We start from the raw sequence: 23,161 nt of genomic DNA on the forward strand, positions 1-23,161 counted from the left end.
AAGTTCAGTTTTTAGATTTGAAGAATAGAGATTTGATTAAGAGTTTTGGTATGAGAACCATGGCTGCCGATTTCCCCTACTTCCTCCTCTGAAATTTTCCCATCTCTTCTCTGTTCATTCTCTTCTTCCTTTTTATTATTCTGGTTTATTTCCCCTCTCCTCTTTTTCTTCTTCCCCTGTTTTCCTGTTCCTGGTACTTGATTCTGTTTTTTTTTCTCTGCTGGTGGTAATACCACACACCCAAGAAGCTGCTGGAACCTTGTCCCCTACCGATTGAGACTGAGATTAAGGTCGAAGGATGCTGCCTTGAAAGCCACCCAAACCTTATAGCATCAGCTCCAAGGTCTTTCTCTGCGGTGAGAAATTGAACCTGCAACCATGCTGAAAACCTACTCCTCCGCCAGGTTCAGTTCGACCACTGAATGCTCCTCCTTCAATCAAGCTTTTTGGGTGTCCAACAGAGGGATTCAAGAGGCTTGCTAGTGGAGAACCTTCGTCTGAAACCACAGCTTGAATCGTTCTCTTATGGCTGAGATTTCCTGTTGATAGCAGGGCTGGGTCTATCGCCCCTGGTGCTCCATCGAGAAGAAGGTGGGCTCTTTTTTTTATTTTACTACTTAATTTATGTTTTTCCAGAATTGCCCCTCTCTCTCAATGACTTAGGCTGTGTCCCATATTTAGTGTGTGCTACCTATCCAATCCTCATTAGTTAATTTAATTCCCCTTTGAGTTTCTTTATTTCTAATTCCAGAATACCCCTCCCTCATCTAACTCTATTCCTTGTTTCCCATTAATTAGATTGGTGACTTATAATTACAATTCTGCCATTCTTTATTAGAAACACCAACTAAAATTCCAGAATTGAGTTTTCTTTGGGATTAATTCGAGATCTGTCATCATTCAGCTATTTCATTAAAAAAAAAAAAATTCCTAAATTGCACCAGAAATTACAAAATTGCCCCTACTTCTTTGAGAACTGTTTTAATTGTTAATCGTGGGCCCCGAAGCGATCCGATTCCCTAGGATCCGCATCACTACTCTTCTCCTAGTCTGACTTCGAGTGTTCATCACCTGAGTTCTGGGCATCCCCCAAACCTGAGAGAGGTTGCGTTATGAAGGTATCGAATCCACTTCATCCCTTCCAATTCCAGCAACCTGTTTGCTCTGGTTAATTGCTATAATGTGGTTTTGACGGTATGATGCCGCTGTCCACAGTGTGGCAGCAGAATCACGCCTCTTTTATTTTTAATTTTCTCCCCTAGTATAGTTATATTCTGATTTTTGGGAGGTTGGTTCCTTGTTTTAGACATTTTTTTTCATGCTTTTTGCATACTTCTTCTCCCCTTTTTCTCGTTGCTTGGAGTGTCACAATTAGGTAAATTACTATTTTCTACAATTAGAGCTTTTCATGCTTTCATGCTTTAATAATAAACTACATGCTTTAAAGCATGTTAAAGCATGTAGTTTATGTGTTTTTTTATTTCCAGTAGTTGCATTAGGGTTTCATGCATCATCCCACCGAATTTCATGATTGTTATGTAATGTTTTTCATTGTCCTTTATTTCATGCATTCTAGCTCGTTCCATGCATGTAGGGGTATTCTAGTCATTTGGCCACACTACCCCAAATTCAATTTCAAAAATTATAAAATATGTTTTCTGATGTACTTTAGCATTATAGAGTTTAATAGAATTTGTCTGCATTTTTTGGCATCCATTTTATATTCTTTCTTGCACTTTTGCATTGCATTGCATAAAAAGGAGTTTTTGTTGTTTAATTGTTTTTGCCCTGGTTTGACTTCCCTAAAATTCCCAAAATACATCATCAGTCATATCATCATATTTGCATCTTAAATTAAAATTTCCGTGCCTTCCCCTAATCATTTGATTCATGCTAGGCAACCTTTTATACTAAGAATAGATTGCACTTCATACCTAACCTAATTAGGGTTTCTTTCCTATATAAGTTTCTAGAATTTTTATTTTCTTACACATATCTTGCTATCCACTAACTGGTAAGATCCTAACCTTGCCCATTTAAATTAGATTTGTTTTGCACTCTGTATACTAACTTTCCAAGTGTAGCATGGTGGAGATTTGTAAGTATCTCTAACCTTCTTATTTAAGGTAGTTAGATTTACTTCCTTTTAAGTGTGCTACGTTGTCTATGCTAGGCTTCGTATCTTTTATTTAAATTAGAATGCTAAGCGTAAAACACCAGCTTTAATGAGGCGGATGGGGGTGCCTAACACCTTCCCAAGACCGTAACTTGAGCCTTTCCCGATCTCACAGTTGGACTGACATAATTTGGAGTCAACCAGAAATAAAGCCAGTAAAAGAACACGTACATATGGAGTCCTAGATCCCCAAATCTAGGTGGCGACTCCAAGTCCTAGGACCCATCTCCCAACGCATGATGATAGACTCAAACTATCTGTCTTTCCTTCTCAGAGAGGTAGGTAAGTTAACGAGAGACATGAGAGCAGGCAAGCTCATACTGTGAAACACAAAATATTCTCTCTTTTGGGGGTGGAGGAAAGGAAGGAAAATAGGAAGGGAAAAGATATCCACCTCAAACCCAGCACTGTCATACTGCCTTCTCTTTTCTGGATCTGACAAGATACTGTATGAATATGCAACCTCTTTGAAAAGATCCGAAGCCTCAGGATTGCTGACATTTTTGTCAGGATGATACCTGTTCAGAATTTGAAGAAAGCAATTACATTCTCATATATAAGATGCTCATAAAACATTTAGACAGTAATATATAAAACTACTTGAAATTATAAAAGATAGAATAAAAAAAAAAAACCCTATGCAAGAGTCTGTATAATACTATAATTTATATACAGCTGACAATAACCTTATATGCTCATACAAAATCTGTTCCTTATGTCACTAAGAGACCAAAATGAGTCTAATCATCCGGTAAATATCCAAACATGGTTCATTTACTGACCGTAGTGCTTACATCCTTTCCTAATTACGAAGGAAAACTCGGCGCAACAAATACTTGACCATAAAACATATTACTGGTACCACCTTGGACATACCAGTTATGGGCCTTGCAAGTAATAAGAGCAACAATTCTGGATTCTTTATTCTTTGATATTTTTGATTTATTTTCTTTTATTCTTTATTTCTATTTTCTTTTCCTCTCTTTTCTTTTTTACTTTTTTGGCAAATAAAAAAGATATCATATAATGTCACCAGTTAGACAAAATGTGTTGTATGAGAACCCACACTTATGGTAAATTTGCCAGCATCAACAATCATTTTTCTCCATAAGAAGAGGGAAAAAAATGGAACTGAGCAGATAGCTCTAATTGGATAGTGTTTTCTTGAACGACCTCATATGGCCATTCAGTTTGAAAGTTTTGAAAATAGCTCAAGCAAAATTATAAAATAGTAAAAACGCAATACATTGTGATTCTGAAAGACAGAGAAGGGTGAAATGAACTCACTTGAGAGCAAGCTTTCTATACGCCGTCTTGATCTCCTGGTCAGATGAATCCCTCGATACGCCCAATACCTCATAAGGATCTCTACGAACGGCAGGCCCCGCCGCCGAAGGACCTTCCATCTTCGAACCCATCCTTTCTCAATGTCACTTTCTCTCTCCTCCTTATCTCTACCGCCTCGGAATGTCCTCCATCAAAGCAAACTCACCAATTTCTCAAGACCTTGCATCCTTAAATCTACCACCAAATCATTCAAAAACCAGAACCCAGAGAGAAGAATAAATGAATAAATCGCCAATAGCCCACAAAAATCCAAGCCCCAGATCCCACTTTCTACGCGGGAAATAGGGGAACGAGAAGACGTAAAAGTCCAAGGATCCACAGAAAATAGGGTTTTGTAATCACTTGGTATTTGGGTTTTCGGATTTTCTTCGGAGGAGGAGAAACGAAAACAGAGCAGAAGACCCTCTCCTTAAATTTCTCGATCTCTGCTGACACAACTTTCGTTCTGTCACGAAAATTGAACTGCCTTTTTAAGGATCTTATTATTTCAATCAATGGAAAGGGCTTTGGTAGGAAATGGAACTGAGATATATATATATATATGAAGCTGGATCAACGTGAGTGAGGCAATATTTTGTTGTAATTTTATCCTAAAAAGACACGAAAGTCTCATCCAGTTGACTTAGTCCAAGACTTCAATGACGCCCATCTGTATGGTGCCAAACTCGAGGTTGGGCTTTTGGAGGTTCCAGGATCAAAAGTGGTTCATCACACATTCCAACTCACCATATTACTGCTCTTCTCATATTTGGGTATCATCATCTGCCATTCTTCCTCTCATTGTTCTTTTCATCTTTCAGGCACCAGTCAGGCAGCCATTCCAATACCAACTGATTATTGAATCTTGAATCCACATCACGTTCAATCATATTCTTCTTCAAACAACCCTGAATCAGGACATGAAAAATCCAACCATGACTCACCCTTGGGCAGGGCCTGGGTTAACCCCGATTGGCATTGCAAGGATTGGGCCGGGCTCGATCAGGGAAAATGAGAAGTGGAAGACATGGGCATTCTCTATGAAATCATGTCACTAGGGGTGTCAAACTTAGGCGTCCCTTGGCAAGCCCGACCGTTTAAAGCATGAATCAACACTATGTGATTAATAAAAACATGTTGGGCTCAAGCTTGACCCACTTATAATTGGTCATTCCCACTGTGAGTGGCATATTTGTTGGTCACTTTGCAAAAAATGGAGAGGTGTGTTAGGAGTATTATGTGACAAAATAATGATTGCTAAACTTAAGGAAAAATTATACAGGACAGTTATAAGACCAGTTATGACATATGGAGTAGAGTGTTGAATAGCTAAGAAGATGATTTGACTAAACTGAATGTAATAGATACGATGATGCTTAGAGGATTGTGCACCAAGACCATGATAGATAAAGTAATAAATTTTTGTATTAGAAACAAGTTGGGGTTGCACCAATCCAGGACAAACCCTGTGATGACCGGTTGAGGTGGTATGGCCATGTGCAATAGAGACCTATAGATACTCTAATAAGAAATAGTGATCATATTCATTTGGAGGGAGCTAGAAGAGGCAGGGGCAGACTTAAAATGATTATTGACGAAGTGGTGAGAAAATATATGCATATGGTGTGGCTCGATTATAATATGACTATAGATAGAGTTTTGTGGAAGACAAGTACCTAGATAGCTGAATGTGTAGGGGATGTTCCTGTGATGCATCTTTAATTACTGCCTTATCTTCTTCCTTTATACCCCTTCTACTTTTTGTCTCTTCTTCTTTTGTTGTTTCTTTATTTTCTTTATTACACATCAAATCAATGTAGACAACCCCATTTAGTTGGGATAATGTTATTTTTGTTGGCCAAAACAAATCGAGCCCAACCTAGTCCAACCCATTTAGCCTGATCGAGCACAACTCTTTCGACCCCCCCCCCTTTTCATTGTGGTAGAGTTAGAACCCCCATTTGAAATTCCTATTCAAACCCCAAACTCAGTCCCAAATCCTAAAGAGTTTGCACCATTTGTTTGGTAGCTTAGATTTCAACTAATGAGTAATTTTTTAGATATCCAAATTTCAATAGAAAAGTGGCAAATTTTTAACCCTAATTTAATAGGACATTTTTATAGAAAATGATAATAATAATAATAATAATAATAATAATAATAATAATAATAATAATAATAATAATAATAATAATAGGACATTCAAAGTACTTTGTAAGGCCCAATTAAAGCCCATTTACAATTAAACATGCTTATAGCCCGTCTAAGACTATAGCCTGTCTAAGACATATTTAAATATTGTTTAGCCTGATTATAGGAAGCCTAATTAAAGCCCAAGCTCAATTGACCAATTATAAATAGTATCATGTTTGCCTAATGTAAACCTAAGTCATTAAATGGGGCGATCATGGTGTAGAGGGTCAAATCGGTTGAATCCGATTAGGTCCGATAAAGTCTGATTGATTGACACCCCTATATGTCACCATAAGACCACAAAATTTATTAGAAAATTAATTTTTCATTTCAATAAATTGGAACATTGATGATTACTTAAATAATAATAATAATAATAATAATAATAATAATAATAAAAGATTTGAAGGCTTCATTGATCACAATCGATCCTTCACATATCTTAAGTCCCTTCTCTGATATTATTGACCCTTCTCCCATTTCGACGATGGAAAAGAGAAGAAAAAAATAATAAGATAAAAGTAATAATTAATTTATCTGTTTTTCTCCCTTAGGACATAAATGATGTATTTGTTTGGCATAGAGAGGCACACAAATCGGGAATCATAAATCTCAGCCAATTGTTTGGGTAGATCAGGCAAATCTCGGGCCCATGTAAGAGGACCCCACAATCCACATGGACCAGGACAATTAAGAGGACAACCCACACCACAATTTTGACAGGTGAGTGTGAAACTGTGAGTTAGACTCGCCGGTTGAAACTGCTTTTTACTTATCTTAAGTTCTTAACCGGACGCCGAGACATAGCAAAAGGATTTATCTATATATTGATCGATGATAGAGAGTAATAGTAACACGTAACCCATAGGGCCATCACCAAAATCTCATCCGAGTCCAGCGTGGTAAGTGATAACCTTCCTCCTTCAGATTCTTCCTTTACGTCGATCTACTTACCTGGTTCCGGCCCTTACGGCGGGTCCGGGGTTTATTACCTTTCACAGAGGCGTTTAAATGGAGAGAGAGAGAGAGTGAGTGTAACCACCTCTGGCTTGATTTCTTCGCAGGCAATCTTATTTCTTAAACACGGTGAAACTACCGAAGCTTCCCTATTTATTATTATTACTGATATATTATTCTTGTTTTCATTCTCTCTGCAAGACAAGTGGGATACCGACACACCGGAGAGAGAGAGAGAGAGAGAGAGAGAGAGAGAGAGAGAGAGCTGAAGCCACTATAACTTCGTGATCGTCCCAGTTACAGTTACATGTTTCCTTATCCCTGTTTCTAGATAATTCAGGTTTCATTTCACTGTTGATTTCTTCTCGATCTACTGATTTAAGTTTCTTCTTTTTTACAAAATGGTTATCAGTGATCGTCTTCGCGAACAACATTCTCTGTAATTTAGTTATGATTCGTGTCTCGTTTTCTGTTCCTGCAATTCTTTGGAAGTCGCTTTCGGATCTTGCTTGACTTTTTCTTCGACATTTTGTCCAGATCTCTTCGAATTTTGTTTTTCTAGTTTGAACATCCGTTCATATCAGTGTTTTTTTTTACTATGGTTATTTTTTCAGAACGATTTTTTTTTTTTGGGGGGTTTAATTAGACTCATATGCAGGTAAAAAAAATGCAAGCTTCAAGTTATTCTTTAAAGGGAAGTGTAGGTTCAGAGCTACAGAACCGTAGAGTCTTCTCTAGTTTCGGTGGACTTGGAAATAGAAGTTCAAGTGTGAATAATTTTTCCCTGACAGATAGAGCTTCTGGCTGTGGTTCACGCTTTGATTCATTGGTTATGGGAGCACAACTTGCTTCTGCAAGGATGAGTGTAGATACCATCTTCAGGCCATCTCTGAAAGCTAGATCAGTCAAGGCTCGAGTTTCAGGTTTGTTCACCACGCCCCATGTCAATTCCCATCTTGTCTACTTCACTTTATTTTAAACCCGTCGTGCTAATCCATTGTGAGTTTCATCTGTTAGTTCAAATTCAGTATTGGTAAATATTGCTATTTTCATTTGGTTCTTTGTCCGCTTTGCTTGTTTCTTGGCGTACTTTCTGGTTAAATTTTCATGGGCTTGCATTGCTTTCATTTATCAATGTCACAAGTATCAAGATATCATGGACTTTCAGACCTGATTGCTAGATTTCCACTTCGTTACCTTTTTTAATGTGAGCAAGTAAATGATTATGGGCTGAAGCCTGTGACCAGTTTAGTTGTTTCTACTGTCTTTCTTCTATCTGCAGTCTCCTTGTCTATGATATTCTTGAGGGTGTCTGCCATGCATTTTATTAATGGAAAAGATAGGATTAATTCAGTCATTTATTATTATAAACCATGTCTCCTGGGTACTTCAAATTTAGAGCATTATGCCTGTGTTCGATAAATTTTGTAAGCCAATAAAAAACAGATTAAAAGACAATCGTTTTTGGGGCTAATTGCAGCCTTTAAATATTATTCTTGTGCTTGGGGTAGGGTTTTCCTATCCGTTGTTAATGTGGCAACCAATATGTCGGTATTCAACCTTTGTTGTTATGTCATGTCTGATATTTCAATGAAAAGACCATCTCTTCTTTAGTCCATGCTTGTATTGCTTAGTTGACATTTCTTTTCAATCTGCTTTTCAAATGGTAAATTTATTCAAGTTTGATGATCTACGTTTCCCAAGAGGAAATGGAAAATTGATATGAATCTTGTCGAGTCGTCATGAGCGTGCATAGCTCCTCTTTATAGGAAGTGAACATACCTCTCCTTTTGTCGGCTTTGGACAGTAGACAAGAGATTTGTTAGTGTATTTCCCTCATTTTGCTTCTGGAGAATATCAACACTGAATTTGCCTTCCCATTTGGATGAAATGAAGTTTGATTGTCCCTCGGCATGCTGACTGTTTCTTTGCTTTCTCTTTTCTTTCGTACTCTCTCTCCTGGTGGACAGCATTTCAACTTTTTTTTGGTGACCATTTAAAACCTGTAGTAAGGATCTATGTAATGTCTTTATGGAGAAGTTTCAACATTTATTTGGGTTTCTGTGCAGTACTCTTGATATCTTGGTTTCTCCACTGAGCTTTTGCACTTTTAGCATATGACATTGTGGTTTGTGTTTTTCAGGTGAAGATCTTGAGGATATTGCCTTAACCAATCCTCAAGGGAAATCGTCCGGAACAGTTTTGCCCTATGTTGGTGTTGCTTGTCTTGGAGCTATTTTATTTGGATATCATCTAGGGTGTGTAGTAGTTTAACTACTGAAAAGAACATTCTCCTTTTATTATTGGCCCATGAAATTTTACTTTTTTCCACAAAAATGCAAAACATACATATTGTGCAGACAATAATTAGAGGCTTAAAACTTGTGTATTGCATTTCATTTAATATCATAATTCAGGAAGGTTGTGCTGCTACATAGCATAGGATAAAGTCAAAAACAAGAGTGCTGCTTATCATATTCTCTTGTTCATCTGCTGCAGTGTGGTGAATGGGGCTCTTGAGTACCTAGCTAAAGATCTGGGAATTGCTGAGAACAGTGTGTTAAAAGGCACGTGCTGCAATCATTGTCTTTCTATATCTAAAGGGAGGCCTGGATCATGTGCATAGCCCTTTTTGCTTCATTCTATTTGATAGCATTAAAGCATTTCCTGTGCTATGTGAAATAGATGCCCCCTTGTATTCTTTTCTTTTCTCTCCAATAGCATAGCTCCACTAAAGTACTAAACTAAACTTTATCCCAATTAACTGGTGGTTTGTTGCATGAATCCTGTTCTGCCTTTTCAATCTTTTAAGACATAGCTGCTGTTAGCACACAAGCATCATGCCTTTCCTCACCTGTTTCACCCATATTGTTTTCTCTTCCTGAAATATTTCTTTGTAAAAGGAAAAAGATATTTAGTCATTTCTGTATCCTTTCTCTCAGATCTTGTTATATTACATTTGTATAATCGCTTTTGAGCTTCACTCTGTTACATTCAGGCCCTCTTCTCAGCTCTTGATTATATGTTACTATGTTTAAATGTCAGTCCTTGGCCTTTATGCTACCAAATACCATTGTGACTTGCTGGAGCCTTTGAAGAGAAAGAAGTGCCGGGATTTTTTAGGAGGCACCTTCTTTGGTGGATCATGTCTCTCAAAGGGTGTTTGAGCTGTTGTATCTGTGGTCTCTGTCTTGACTGAGTTTAATGGCATATCTTATGTAAAGTTGCATAGTTGATCTAATGCTGTCTTATGTGAGTAAATTTATTTTCTGGTTGAGGAGAAATAGCGTGGGGGAGGGGTAAGTTCCTCTTTGTTCCCCCTCAGCCCAACAGACAGGTCAAAGAGAGAGTAACCTTCTGATGTTCAAAATCTCAATCTTCTCATTTTATATTTTAATCCATGTTGTTTCCTGCTTTACTGTTACTATCTGGATCATGTCTTTTCAGATTTTAATTATATTTTGCAACATTAGAATTTCAATGTTTTGCGTTCATGTACTGGGATTTAAATGCTTACACTGTTCAATGTTTTGGTTAGGATGGGTTGTCAGCACAACCCTAGCGGGTGCCACTGTTGGTTCATTCACTGGAGGATCATTGGCTGACAAGTTTGGCAGAACAAGGACTTTTCAACTTGATGCAATCCCACTTGCAGTTGGGGCATTTCTATGGTTTGTCCTTTGTCATTCATAGCAAGTTTCTGAAAGTCTATTGGTAGTATGTAGTGTGTCTGACCTTGTCTGAAATATTGTTTCAGTGCTACGGCTCAGAGTGTACAGGTAATGATAGTGGGCCGCTTACTTGCTGGACTTGGGATTGGTATCTCATCTGCTATTGTGCCACTTTACATATCTGAGGTACTAACCAGTGCACTCTAATATGGTCATTAGGATTGTATATTTTTATCTTTTTTAATATACATAAATGAGAAACTACCGTTTCTTATGTCTAGATATCACCCACGGAAATTCGCGGTGCCCTTGGATCTGTCAATCAGCTTTTCATTTGCATTGGAATTCTGGCAGCATTGGTAGCTGGGTTACCGTTGGCAGGAGATCCTTTATGGTATTTCTATTACCATTTATAGAAGGGAGAGAGAAAATATAATGTTTCTTGATCCAAATTGTATTTAACACACAATATAATACACATAAATTCCAGACTTAGATTCAATCATGTACTTTCTTGTGTATGTCCATACACCCTTCTCCACTTAGAATTTTTGTAAGGGTAGTCCTGAATTTTTCATGCTTTATTTTGCCACTTGTCAAACTCCATTTGGGTTGGAATGAGACATGTGAGCAGGTGACCTTTGGTCTACCTATCCACAAAATTCCAGCCTTATCCAACATGCCACGTGGCTCAACTTGGGGTGTTGCTGTTGAGAAACCTTCTACACTTGCTGGGGTATAGAACCCCACCCCCATTAATTATTGGCTTTTTCACATTATCATATTTTTTGCAGATAAGGTTCTGTGAAGAACAAATACTAATTTTTATATTTTGAGATCTTAACGATTGTTCTATTACCATGAATATTTGATAATCTTGTCATGTCATATCTTCTGTACCTGGTGCTTTAAGTCTGAAATCCTGTATCCATTATACCAGCTTTTGTATCTCTTATCAAATTCTTCTTTAATTAGGTGGAGGACAATGTTTGGGATTGCAGTTGTCCCTTCTGTACTATTGGCATTGGGAGCTGCCTTTTCTCCCGAAAGTCCTCGATGGTTATTTCAGGTTTCCTTTACATGATCACTTAGCCATGAATTGTTAGAATTTTTAATGTTTTCATCAACACACTTGTGCTGTATGGTGATGTCATGATTTATGAGGTTATTGTTAGGAATGTGGAACTAATTCCTTATCTCTACAGCAAGGGAAGTTTTCTCAAGCAGAGACAGCCATAAAGACACTCTATGGGAGAGAAAGAGTTGTTGAAGTCATGCATGATTTAAGAGCAAGTGCTCAGGGCTCCACAGAGCAAGAAGCTGGGTGGTTTGATCTCTTCAGTAGTCGCTATTGGAAGGGTACTCTCATAATTTCAATTCACTTCCGATACTATGTCTATTATATTCTAATTCTTCAAGTGCGTGATTGACTTTTCGCTGTTGAACTAGTTTGTTGGTACTGGAAATGTGCAGATATACATTTATCTCTCTATCTCTGCCCAGTATTCTATGAGTTCAGTGGTTTCTACCTTTTCCTTTCCCTACACCCTCTCTCTTGAATCTATATAGTTTAGGTTCTATCTATCCTTTCATGGTCAGTTCTCTCTCTCTCTTCAGAGTTGCAAAAACACGCATACCCTGCCTGAGGTCAGCTACTAGTAGGTGAATTTTCTTATCCTTCACATGCCACTGTTGTTCAGCCATGGTAATGAAATAGCGACTTATTTATCTGGCAATAATTACATGTGATTAGATCTTCATTTTTACTTGTTTTGACTTTCTTTTGGGTACCACTCAACTCAACTCAACTCAGCGTTATCCCAACTAAATGGGTCTGCTCCATTCAAAGCTATACTAGTTACCAGTCCTAAATTATACATGTATTTCCTCACCACTTCTCCTAGAGTCACGTTAGATCTACCCCTGTCTCTTTTAGCTCCTTCAATCTGAATCAAACCACCCCTTCGTACTGAACATTGAAAAGCCTCCGATGCACATGTCCATGCACCTCAAATGACTTTCGCAACTTATCATGTTTGCTAGAGTTAGACTAGGATTGTCTTTCCTATTCCACCTGTGGTTGTACTTAGTTTTACTTATTATAAATATATGATGGAGGGAGACTGCCATAATATACATCGGCTGCTCCTCTCTTTGCTATCTCTCTTCTCTTCTTCTCCCTCAAGTTGCTGGTTGCAGATCTTAAGTTTTGTATAGTATCTTTTTTCTTTGTTTAAATCATACACATTTCTCTTAAATTTCTGGATTGATTTTTCTCTTATAGTATTTGGTGTTTTAATTCATAACTAAAAGCATCAAAGAGTGAGTTCCTAAGGATATTTTTATGATGCCTGTGCCTTGAAATTTGGCCGATAATTTTAAAGGTGTCTTCTATTCATTGAGAAGGGGGCAAAAAATTCTCCTCTATTAATTATTGCCACTAGTGTAGTCATTTCCCCCTCTTCTTCTCATATGCATAATGCATGTCCCCTCTTTTTCTCATATGCATGTTTGTGGCAATTGCTGTTTTGTGCTGGGACATGATAAAGCATGTGAAATACCTTAATATTTTCTAACGTATGTCTTCTCTGCAGTTGTGAGTGTAGGTGTGGCACTTTTCTTCTTTCAACAGTTTGCTGGAATAAATGCAGTGGTATATTATTCTACCTCTGTGTTCCGTACTGCTGGAATTACATCTGATGTTGCAGCAAGTGCTCTTGCTGGGGCAGCAAATGTCCTTGGTTAGTCATTTTGTCATGCTGAACATCCTTAAAGTCCTATGCAAAGGCTAAAAGATGTGAATTCTATTCATGCAGAAACTATCTGACTTTATGTTATTGGGGTTATATCTCTTTACAGGCACAGCTATTGCATCTTCTTTGATGGACAGGCAAGGAAGGAAAAGTCTCCTAATAACAAGCTTTTCTGGAATGGTAGAACTTCCTCCATTTGCTTTGTATTCCTTGACTTATCATATTTATTCCAACAGTTAGGTGTGTGGGCATTTGTTTTATATTGAAACTATACCCGTTAAACTTATTGTGATCCAAACCTTGAAACGTGGTCACCTTTCGTTATGAGTCCATTGTTTCTTCTTCCTCCCTTCTGATTTATTAACAAGTGTTGATTCAATTACGTCGAATAATGTGAACAAGGATTTATGATAGCTCAGTCTTTGTGTGGTCTGATCTTTTGTACCTCAAGTTGATGTTATCTTATTTACCACAAAGCAAAACTGCAGTGCTGGATCTTGAAGAACTGATTATTGGAAGCCACTATTTCTCCCTGATCCACTTTTTTCAACCACCCAGTGTCCTTTGAAGGGTCAAGAACGTAGCTATTGTATGTGATAGATTGACATTGTCCCCTTGAATTCGTGACCCCTGCTTGGCCAAAAACAACATTAGCTTACCCTGTCAGCCAATCAGCTGGTCATTGCACAGGTCATAGGCTGTGGCACAAGGGCATAGACTCATTGGCTGTGGCACAAGGGAATAGACTTTCTGCCTGACTAGCCGTGTGCATTTAGCAAAGATGGGGAAGCTTGATTCAGACGTATTCATTTCTTGCCTGGGGCCTTCTTGGTCCATAATGGAAAACAGTATCCAAGCTCCGTTAATCATCGCTGCATGTATTCCTATTCAACTGTTGCATCACTTTGGTTTAGGCATATACATTTGACGTCTGGAGTAAAGAGTTTAGCATCTTTTGTGATTTAAGGAGTCCCTGCTTCATATCACATGACAAATGTATGCAGCCAATGAATGAAATATTCTATTTCTGAACTTATGTTAAAAGGTACTCAATGTAGAGATTCTATCTTTGACCACGGATCTGCAGACATATATATGTCTCCTTTTTTAACTAGAATGAAATATCTAGTGAAGTATTTATGGAGAACTATCATATTATACTTTGGTACTTAACACATGCATTCTCAAACTGATGTATCATTGAAGATTGATGCATGTTTATGCTCTAAGGATCATATTAGAGCCAAGTTGGGAGTTGCCCCAATCAATGACGAGCTCCGCAAAACCCATTTGAGGGTGATTTGGCCATGTTCAAAGAAGGCATGAGGACACCCCAAGTAAGAAGGAGCGATCAGATTCGGAGTGAAGGAGCTAAAAGACATAGGGCGGGCCTAAAATGACCATAGGCGAAACGGTGGGGAATGGCATGCATAGTCTCGGTCTTGTCCCAAGTATGACCTTCGATAGAATCTATAGGAGGGCAAGGATCCATGTAGCCGATCCCATTTAGCTAAGATTCTCCTGACTTATTGGGCCCTACCTCTTTCCTTTTACTCTCATCTCTTCCTTCCCTTTTTTTTTTTGTGGATCCATGTAGCCGATCCCATTAAGTTGGGTTAAGATTGAGTTTTTTGTTGTTGTTGTATCATTCAGTATTGCAATTTGCAATTGAAACTTGGTTGGCTTAAACTATTTGTCATGCTATCAGTTACAATTATTTTCTTTGACCTTCCATGTGGTACATATGTGTGATTCCTTGTGACAGGATTCCTTGCCCATTCTGTCAGTTACAATTGTTATTTGTGACCTTCCATGTGGTACTCATGGGTGGTTCCATGTGATAAAGAATCACACTCCCATCTGGCGGCTTAAGATTCAGCAGTACCTCAAAAATGGGTCTAAGCCGCCATCTGGTTGCAAGTATAAGGGAATGATGGGAAGTGGAATCAGTTTAAAAGTGAAAATAGAAACTTTCGTGATCATGATTTTGTAACTAACTTAAATGTTCCCAAATTTAGTAACTGAACTTTCCAAACGGAATCTTTATTTTCCTTCTTCAAAGAAAGGAATTTAGTCGCAATGTAAATAAATAGTTTATAGGTTAGTTGCATGATCATTGTAATTATGACAAAATTTCTGCTTTAGTTTTATTTTACTTTCATTTCTCCTCTCTATCAACTACTCTTCAACCAGATGGAGCCTAAAGTTACAAAATGAAATTTGAAAATTTATGAAACTTTGTTCACCCTCGAAGCATTTCACCTGCCAGTTTGTGCTGAAATTGGACCGATCAGATGGCTTTTAGGGTTCTCTATTACATGGACCCACCCTTGTATATCACTCTATCCCTTTTTTCCATGTGACAAGCAAGCGGGGCCTTGCTGGGATACAAACATCACTTATTGTGATGATATTTAATTTTTCCCTATTTATCATTGGACATGAATAGAACTATACAAAAAATAAAGCTTGTATTGTGTAGATGTTACAGGACATGGTTCTGGTACTAAAGATTTCAGCATGCCCTTTTTTATTTGTCAAGGAGAGAAACTAGGTTACTTTGTTTAGTATATCTTTCTTTCATCATATGGTCAGAAAAATTTCAAATTGTGGAAAACAGTTCAAAATATCAGTACTATTTGGTCTGCAAGTAAAATCCACTAACATGACACTCCCCCTAAAATAAAAGATAAAAATGAAAAGGGTTGGTTCTCTTGTAGCACATCTTGAGTACCACATAAGGTTTTCAAGTTGGATGATCTCTGTTCATGATTTTTTTGATTTGGCGCATGAGATAGTAAATAGTATTGTCACTTTCACTTAGAGAACATCGTTTTTATTTATTTAGGTGGGGTGCTGGATAAACCTGTGATATATTTCAATCTAATTTTGGAGTGTTTGAAGATCCCGTCCTTTTTAAGTACCAACAACCCTGTCTACAAAGAAAAGGAAGTCCTACTATACTAATCACTGCTCCTATTTGTGTGATGTGGTATTTTCTCTCAAGGCTACTTCAATGTTGCTACTCTCCTTGTCCTTCACTTGGAAAGCTCTTGCACCATATTCTGGACCCCTTGCGGTCATTGGTACAGTCCTGTAAGTTAATGCTCTTCTTTCCCATTTCTCTAATGTTTCTTTGTAGTCTAATAATAATATATATAAGTATTTTTTTTTTGACCAGACACATCTAATTTTGCTTTAAATCAATTGAGCAGCTATGTGTTGTCCTTTTCATTGGGGGCGGGACCTGTGCCAGCTCTTCTACTCCCAGAGATATTTGCTTCCAGAATCAGAGCCAAAGCAGTTGCCTTGTCCTTGGGCATGCATTGGGTAAGTCTAGGAGAACCAGATCTTACACAGTCCCTCTCCCTTTTATTGTTAAGCTTTTCAAAGGTGAGAACTACTTTTGCTCCTCACCATTCAAGGATCTTTTATTGCTTCAGTAGGCTGGTTAGCTTGACTGTGGGGTTACCTGTTGTTGTTATTTTTTTTTTTTTTTTGGGGGGGGTTGTTGTTAGAAATCCCTATTTTTGGTTAGAAAATGTTCTTATTTTTAAAGCTCCTCTACGTCTCTTACCCTGAGAAATGAACTAATTTTATTTGGTGTGTAGTTGATTGATATGAGAGAGAATCATATTGGTTTCTGCAATTGAAACGGTGAATGGGGTGTGTACCCTTGGTATGCTTACTGTCAACAGTGTCAATCATTTTCCTCTCATGTCAAGTACCATTCAAATTGTGAACTAGACCATGTAATCTCTTCTCAAGAAAGTATCTTTGATACTTCCCATACCCCAAGAACATCCTCAGAAGAATCCCAGATGTTAAGTCTGTGGAGCCTTGTATACTTGTTATCTTAATCGTAAATGTTTCTAAGCACTGCTTAATGTGCTGGTCAGCTAATTTAGTGGAGGATGACCATCACCCATTGAAGCATCAACATGAACGCCAAAAGCATGGAAGATTTTTGCAGGCTTGCATAATTGTTATAATCAGATCATTTTGTTTTTGAAGATTAATGGCAATCATGAACATATTTGGGAAAATGTTCATCATTCTCTTGGTGGTCTAGAAATTGTTTTCTTAATCTCCTGTGGCACTTCAAATGATGACTTTTTATCCCTGACAAATGTCATTGTTATTTTTCTCTATCAACATCAGCTGTTTTTACTCTTTATTTTCTTGCATGTTTCTCTCTTTTTGTATTAGTAATGGACGTAATGAATGCCCATGTAACAGGTGTCCAACTTTGTCATTGGTCTGTACTTTTTGAGCATGGTAACTAAGTATGGAATCAGCACGGTCTACTTGGGATTTGCAGCGGTCTGCCTTCTCGCTGTTTTGTACATAGCTGCTAACGTAGTTGAAACAAAAGGGAGGTCCCTGGAGGAAATAGAACTTGCTCTTAACCCTACAGCTTGACCGTTTCGCCAGAAGTACGGGTAATAATGACTCCAATAAAACTCAGAGGAGGCGATTTCTCTCCCGTGGAGCAGAATTTGTTGGTAGATGTGCTCAAATGACGCATGGTCCTGGTAGCTTCAAATGTTTATGTTTCAAAATGTTATCTGAGCAATTGGCTGTTAGTTCTGATCAACTTTTTTTAATGCCTGTATGGACATCTGGAGGCCTGCACTGGTGAATCAGGTTGCCTTGTGATTATTTGTTAGTGAGAATTCACCATTTTCTCAAGTTCATCTCAGTTTCTATTCTGAAATTCTCTTTCTAGTTCTAGATTCAATACATCTTGTTGCCAACTTCTCCCTGGTAATTTCATTCCTTGAACCGTCTTGCACTTTTTAGCTTTATCCTGCCATTAATCTCCATTTGATTTGATAAGTGGATGGATGGTGGAACCTACTTGTGCTCAAACCTTGGGTGCTAAACAATATTCTACATGGCATTTTAATTATGTCTTTGAATTTTGAACTGAAGCAGGGAGAAACACAAGTAAAGGATTCAAAATTATGGCTGTACCTAATCATTGGATTCTTAAGGGTAGATACCACAGAAGGGAAGATATTGTGTCATTGTTCAACACCATCAGATACTAGGTTAACTTTTTCCTGACCCTATTGAGTTCGATCTCTGAAGACAAAAGGACTACCAGATGACATCACTTGAAAGCTTGGCTTATAGTAGTTTATACAATCATATGGGATCATATTTATAAATATATATTTTTTTTAGTATGAAAATTTTACTTCCTTTCTTAAATATCCTTTGCAACAATATAGACATAATGGTTTGCCAACCCACTGTAGAATCGAAACCTATTTGATTATTAGTTGGTTTCAATTTTCTAAATCAAAATTGATTAGTAATTGGTTTGCTTTAATGGGAGGGTGTATAGAGCATCTTTAAAGTGCGGTAGCATGGTCTTTCTGGTGCTCTCTGCCCTTGTATGAAGGTGGTTAAGGTTTTCCTTCACTGTACAGAGGGCCCTGCCCCGAGCCGGAGATCTCCTCGGCTACTTAGTTACTGACTTTGCTTCAATGTCTATTTTGGCTGATTTCTTATGATATGCTCGACTTCTTCTTTAGTATGTTCATCTACAACATCTGGTGGTGCCCTCGTGGGCACGTTCCTCTCTCTGGGTCGATCTAGTCTAATCGAAGTCAACTGACACACATGGAATATGGGGTGAGTTTTCACCGAGTTGGTTGCTTGAGTCTATAGACTACCTTTCCTATCCTTACTCTTTTGGATTTGATTGGCTGATTTACGGATATCGAGGCACTGTAAGTAATAGGACTTGTCATCAACACTCAATCTTAGGCTATGTTTGGTAGCCAAGAGAAGAAAAGAAAAGAAAACAAAGGAAAAAAGAATCTACGAAAGAAAAGAAAAGGAAAAAGAAGAAAAGAAATGAAATGGTAAGAAAATAAAAAGATTATGTATGTTTGGTTATCAAGAGAAGAAAAGAAAAGAAAAGAAAAAAATTCAAAAAATTTAAAATTTTAAGAGAGAAATAGACACATGGGAAATCATTGTGTAATTATTATTTTTTAATATTTCTCATGTTTTCTTATATTTTTGGTAAGAAAATTTTTTGGAAACAAAAGAAAACTTCACAATTTTCAAGAGAAATTTTGAATTTGAAAAGGGGAATCTTCTCTTGGGTAAAGACATATCAAATGCAAAGAAAAATTCTTCACCCATTTCACATTTTGTACTTTTTTTTTTTCTTTTCTTTTCTTTGCTACCAAACACAGCCTTAGAGTAGAGCAATGGAAGAAATTACCGTCTTTGGCTTTAGGAATAGTCTCTCTTGCACTGGATCGGATATTGGATCTCCTTCTAAAGAAGGGTTGAGTTGCTGAATCACGAGGACATCCACGCTGTCTCTAGTTAGCCATCAGGAATACCTTTTCTAGTGATCTGGTGGGAAATTCATTCTACTATCACGGACAGGGGATCCGATCCAGAGCATATCATCGTTTGCTCCGCCATTGCTTTGGACGTGAGAGTTGAGTGAGAATATGACGTGTGCTGGTCCTCCTGGGACAGTGGACGGATAAATGCACCACTATTACAAGAACCTAAATGTACAACTACTGTGCCGGTCTCCCTGGACCTGGACGGTTGGATAAATGCGACGCTATTGGGTACAGGCGTACAGCTCAACTGCATAAGAACCAAAATACAACCCTTCCCACTTCAGTCATTTCTTGTCATTGCCTGGGCCTTGTTTGAGTTCTGCTGTTGTTCGATTTCCATGGCTGCTCACAGACTTGCTGTGATCATCAAGAACCCTCTGAACGAGGATGAATTTCTCCTTGTAAGGCAGAACCGGCCACCGAAATTTCGGGACGATGAATACGACTCCTATGTTGATTCCGATCTCTGGGACTTGCCTTGGGCTTCATTGACTCCTTTGGACAGAGAAGATTCTCAATCTAAATTCGTTGTTGAAGGAGCAGAATCTTGTTCTGATAAGCTCAATTTGATGAAGTTTAATGTCGATTCGGCTCTCGACCAGGTATTAACTTTATCCACTCAAAACTGAGCACTGGTAATTTCTCAGTCATTACCATCTCTTGTACGTAGTTCAGTTGTACCGCAACTCTGCACATTCCTCTCAGTTTCTGATGCCGCCTCATTACATGCGTTGGTTTCATGGGATGAGGACAAGAAAGAAGCTGATTTGCTTCTTCTGTCTCGTGGGTATGTCTTACTTCGTTTTATTTACAAAGGTTTAATTGGGTTGCTTGGTAGATCTTTTCACAATTGGGTTTCCGAGGACCGACTGGTGGGCACTGGGCGCTCTGGAAGTATGTAGAGGAAGCTGATTTTGGCCCAGCGCCTCAGCTTAATACAGTCTTCATCCTTGGGAAGTTGACATCGGAAGCTGAAAATGGCAAAGGTTTGCACTTTGGAACACAATCCCGTTTTCTTTTGATAACTTGTTAATGCGGTGATTATAATCTTATAACTTTTGATTGAATTTTTTCACTCAAAATGCAATATTAACAAAGCTACTAATAATTCTTATATAGAAAAAATACAAATTACAAAAAGTGAAGGGGTATTAGAGAGAGAAAAAGGAAAATCCATTGGAACAAACCAAGCAGGATGCAACGGTTTTTTGGAGTTGCTTAGGAACTAATTCTTCTACATTTGTTGTTATAAGGCATAGTTTGCATTATATTGATAAAGAACATAGTTTTAAAACATGATCTAGTATTTGAGGTATCTTGAGCTGTATAGATATCAACCGCACTTGCTTTTGATACTAAACCGATATGGATTGGCTGACACACCTGAAAAGTGACTTTTAAGATTGTATAAGATCAATGTGATCTGATCCATCCTATCCGTATTGATGTTGTCTGAAACCAATATGGGAACCAACACCAATATCGATACGATACTTAGGACTATGGTAAAGAGCTTCGAATGATTAATAGGTTCCTTCCATCTTGGGATTCTATTGGTGTTTCCCCTCTAGATCTGTAGCCTTCTTTAGAACCTAACTAAAAGTATTATCACCACACAAAATCCAGGCATGACTTAAAATGAGCTCAATTATAGTAACTTCAAGGTAATGATTTGACTTAAAACTCTAGAATCTGCAGTATAACATTGTGATTTACTAATCTTTTTCCTATTTTCCAGTATTTATAATGAGAATAATTTTCTAAATTTTTTCTCTTTTTTGGTCCATATGCTGTGATAAATATTTTTCTCTACACCATTGGAATCTTCAAATGTTGTCCTAGTCCTACCCGATTGCATCAGGAATTTCTTTTGATGGGATTTTGCAAAACAGACAATATGCTCATGTTCAAGTTCGGAACTATGGGTTTTTTGCAGAATATGTTGCGGAGCTTATTTTCAGTTTTAGATTTTTTTTTTTATAAATAATTATGGGAAGATTCTGTTTTGCTTTCCCATTATTGGAGTTGATAATTACCTTTTTATTTTTGATTCTCATCTTGTGATGTTATCTTTCTTGTTGTCACACATTTTGCTGCCTCTTTGCTTATTCTAGAAATTTGAAAGCTGTAGCTAATGCTGGAAAGGTGCCTGCAGGGGTATCTAAGTGGATGTCTATTCCAAGTTGCCTAGAGTTTCTTTTGGAGGTGAATCCAAATAATGATCGTGTGGGACCTCTAGTAGGTGTTGGGCTTCTAACTAATTTGGTTCATTCTAGAATGCTAAACGTTCCATCACCCTTGCGCTACCAGGTTAGATTATTATCTTCCAACCGAGCGTGTTCTGGTGGATGAAAAGAATGCATTTTGTCAAAAAATTGTCGTGGCCATATATCAAATGTGTAAATGTTATTTGGATCTTTTTCACATCATCATATTCTAATACAAGCCTACAATGATGGCTTTGCACCCCAAGTCATATCCAAAGACTAAAGGTGTTGTGTGATTTCCATGCACTAGCAGAAGTCTTTATGCACTTGCAACAGGTTAGTAATCCATTTTAATTATGAATATATGTACATCTTTTCAGGAGTACCCACCTGGCATCACAATTGTACCTATCGAAAGTAGAACAGCAAAGCCTTTCCGTACAACAAATTTGGTTGTAGTTGCACCTGATATTGTTAGTAGTAGCCGTGTAGATGCAAGTTTTTCTGCTTATGGAGATGCCCTAATAATGGACCCAGGGTGCCACTCAAAATTCCATGCAGAGGTATGAAATGAAAACTTTGTTTTTTCTGTATCAAGGTTGTGTGCTTAATACAATTCGTTGTATGGCATTAGGCATGTCAAAGCAAGTAAAAGTGCCGACTCTTTATCACCTTAATTTTGGGGGTACTGTACCCAAAAAAAGGGGGGGGGTAAAATAACTGAATCTTGATCTAGCTAGGGGAAATGCTGTCTGTCTATCACTTTAATATGGGGAGTGATGCAGCAAAAATTGATTGGATGATCTTCCCTACAGTTCCTGGTGCTCCAGCTGACTTGCACAGAAGAGAGGACAGGGGAGAGCCGGGCTGACCCGACAGGGGACTTTCCGATGCCTAAGATCTTTTCACAACAGATGCTCAAGAGGGCTTTTCCAGTAAAATAAGTCCTCGATCCCCATAATGGAGGCTTACCGTGATATTTATTGACTGCTGATGGAGGAAGAATGGGAGACGTTTGTGAAGAGTCCTGTTTAGGTGTAGAGTCCTTGAGGGGAGTGGCTCTATGATTCTAGGAATATTCCGGGTCCTAGGGTATTCCAGGTTAATATTCCCCTCTTATCTCATAAATGCCAACCGTGTGAGGGATAGATGTCTCTGGTGACGTGCAGTGGATAGAGTCCTGTCCTTGTGAATAGGGATTACGTTCCTTGAATGTAGGAGGGGATGAGAGCACGTTTCTGGGAACATTGTTGTTGACATCGGGCCGAGGTGGCAGCATGGCCAGATGAGAGGCCGAGGTGGCAGCTTGGGCTGATGGAGTACTGAGGTAGCAGTACGGCTTGATAGAGGGCCGAGGTGGAAGCATGGCCTGATGGGGGCTGAGGTGGTAGCATGGCCTGATGGAGGGCCGAGGTGGTAGCTCAGACTAATGGAGGGCCGAGGTGGCAGCACAGTCAGATGGAGGGCCAAGGTGGCAGCACGGCCATATAAGGTATCA

General features: G+C 38.3%; 3 protein-coding genes across 10 annotated transcripts in view; 2 read left to right on the plus strand and 1 right to left on the minus strand.

Annotated features, from left to right (window-relative positions):
• The window catches only part of LOC122080947 (chaperone protein dnaJ 15-like), a 14,626-nt gene extending 10,381 nt beyond the window's left edge, over positions 1–4,245 (minus strand). Inside the window, exons 1-2 of the mRNA XM_042647852.1 lie at positions 3,464–4,245; positions 2,571–2,694 (exon numbers count right to left, since the gene is read on the minus strand). Of these exons, the coding sequence (XP_042503786.1) occupies positions 2,571–2,694; positions 3,464–3,594 (255 nt within the window). The 5' untranslated portion in view covers positions 3,595–4,245. The remainder of the gene's footprint in view (positions 1–2,570; positions 2,695–3,463) is intronic.
• A 2,216-nt stretch (positions 4,246–6,461) lies between these two features.
• LOC122077925 (plastidic glucose transporter 4) lies at positions 6,462–17,768 on the plus strand. Of its 6 annotated transcripts, none has more exons than XM_042643821.1 (14): positions 6,462–6,597; positions 7,311–7,575; positions 8,796–8,910; positions 9,152–9,219; positions 10,191–10,323; positions 10,410–10,509; positions 10,605–10,717; positions 11,299–11,392; positions 11,529–11,682; positions 12,918–13,064; positions 13,183–13,256; positions 16,084–16,172; positions 16,292–16,406; positions 17,316–17,768. In XM_042643821.1, exons 2-14 carry the CDS (start codon positions 7,320–7,322, stop codon positions 17,496–17,498), a joined length of 1,641 nt encoding a protein of 546 aa, XP_042499755.1. In that variant the 5' UTR covers positions 6,462–6,597; positions 7,311–7,319; the 3' UTR covers positions 17,499–17,768. The 6 variants fall into 6 exon arrangements, with proteins under 6 accessions (XP_042499755.1, XP_042499771.1, XP_042499762.1 ...); XM_042643837.1 differs by lacking the exon at positions 6,462–6,597 and adding an exon at positions 6,658–6,781; XM_042643828.1 differs by lacking the exon at positions 6,462–6,597 and adding an exon at positions 6,815–6,954.
• Positions 17,769–19,434: 1,666 nt separating this feature from the next.
• LOC122077959 overlaps positions 19,435–23,161 on the plus strand; it is a 42,542-nt gene continuing 38,815 nt past the window's right edge. For 2 of the 3 annotated variants that reach the window (XM_042643846.1, XM_042643849.1), the window contains exons 1-4: positions 19,435–20,058; positions 20,295–20,442; positions 21,612–21,766; positions 22,044–22,226. In XM_042643846.1, coding sequence (XP_042499780.1) covers positions 19,795–20,058; positions 20,295–20,442; positions 21,612–21,766; positions 22,044–22,226 — 750 coding nt within the window. In that variant the 5' untranslated portion in view covers positions 19,435–19,794. The remainder of the gene's footprint in view (positions 20,059–20,294; positions 20,443–21,611; positions 21,767–22,043; positions 22,227–23,161) is intronic. The other variant, XM_042643855.1, reaches the window with a different exon arrangement.

The sequence above is a fragment of the Macadamia integrifolia genome, chromosome 1, assembly GCF_013358625.1.
Source record: "Macadamia integrifolia cultivar HAES 741 chromosome 1, SCU_Mint_v3, whole genome shotgun sequence".
In the NCBI taxonomy this organism is placed as follows: domain Eukaryota; kingdom Viridiplantae; phylum Streptophyta; class Magnoliopsida; order Proteales; family Proteaceae; genus Macadamia; species Macadamia integrifolia.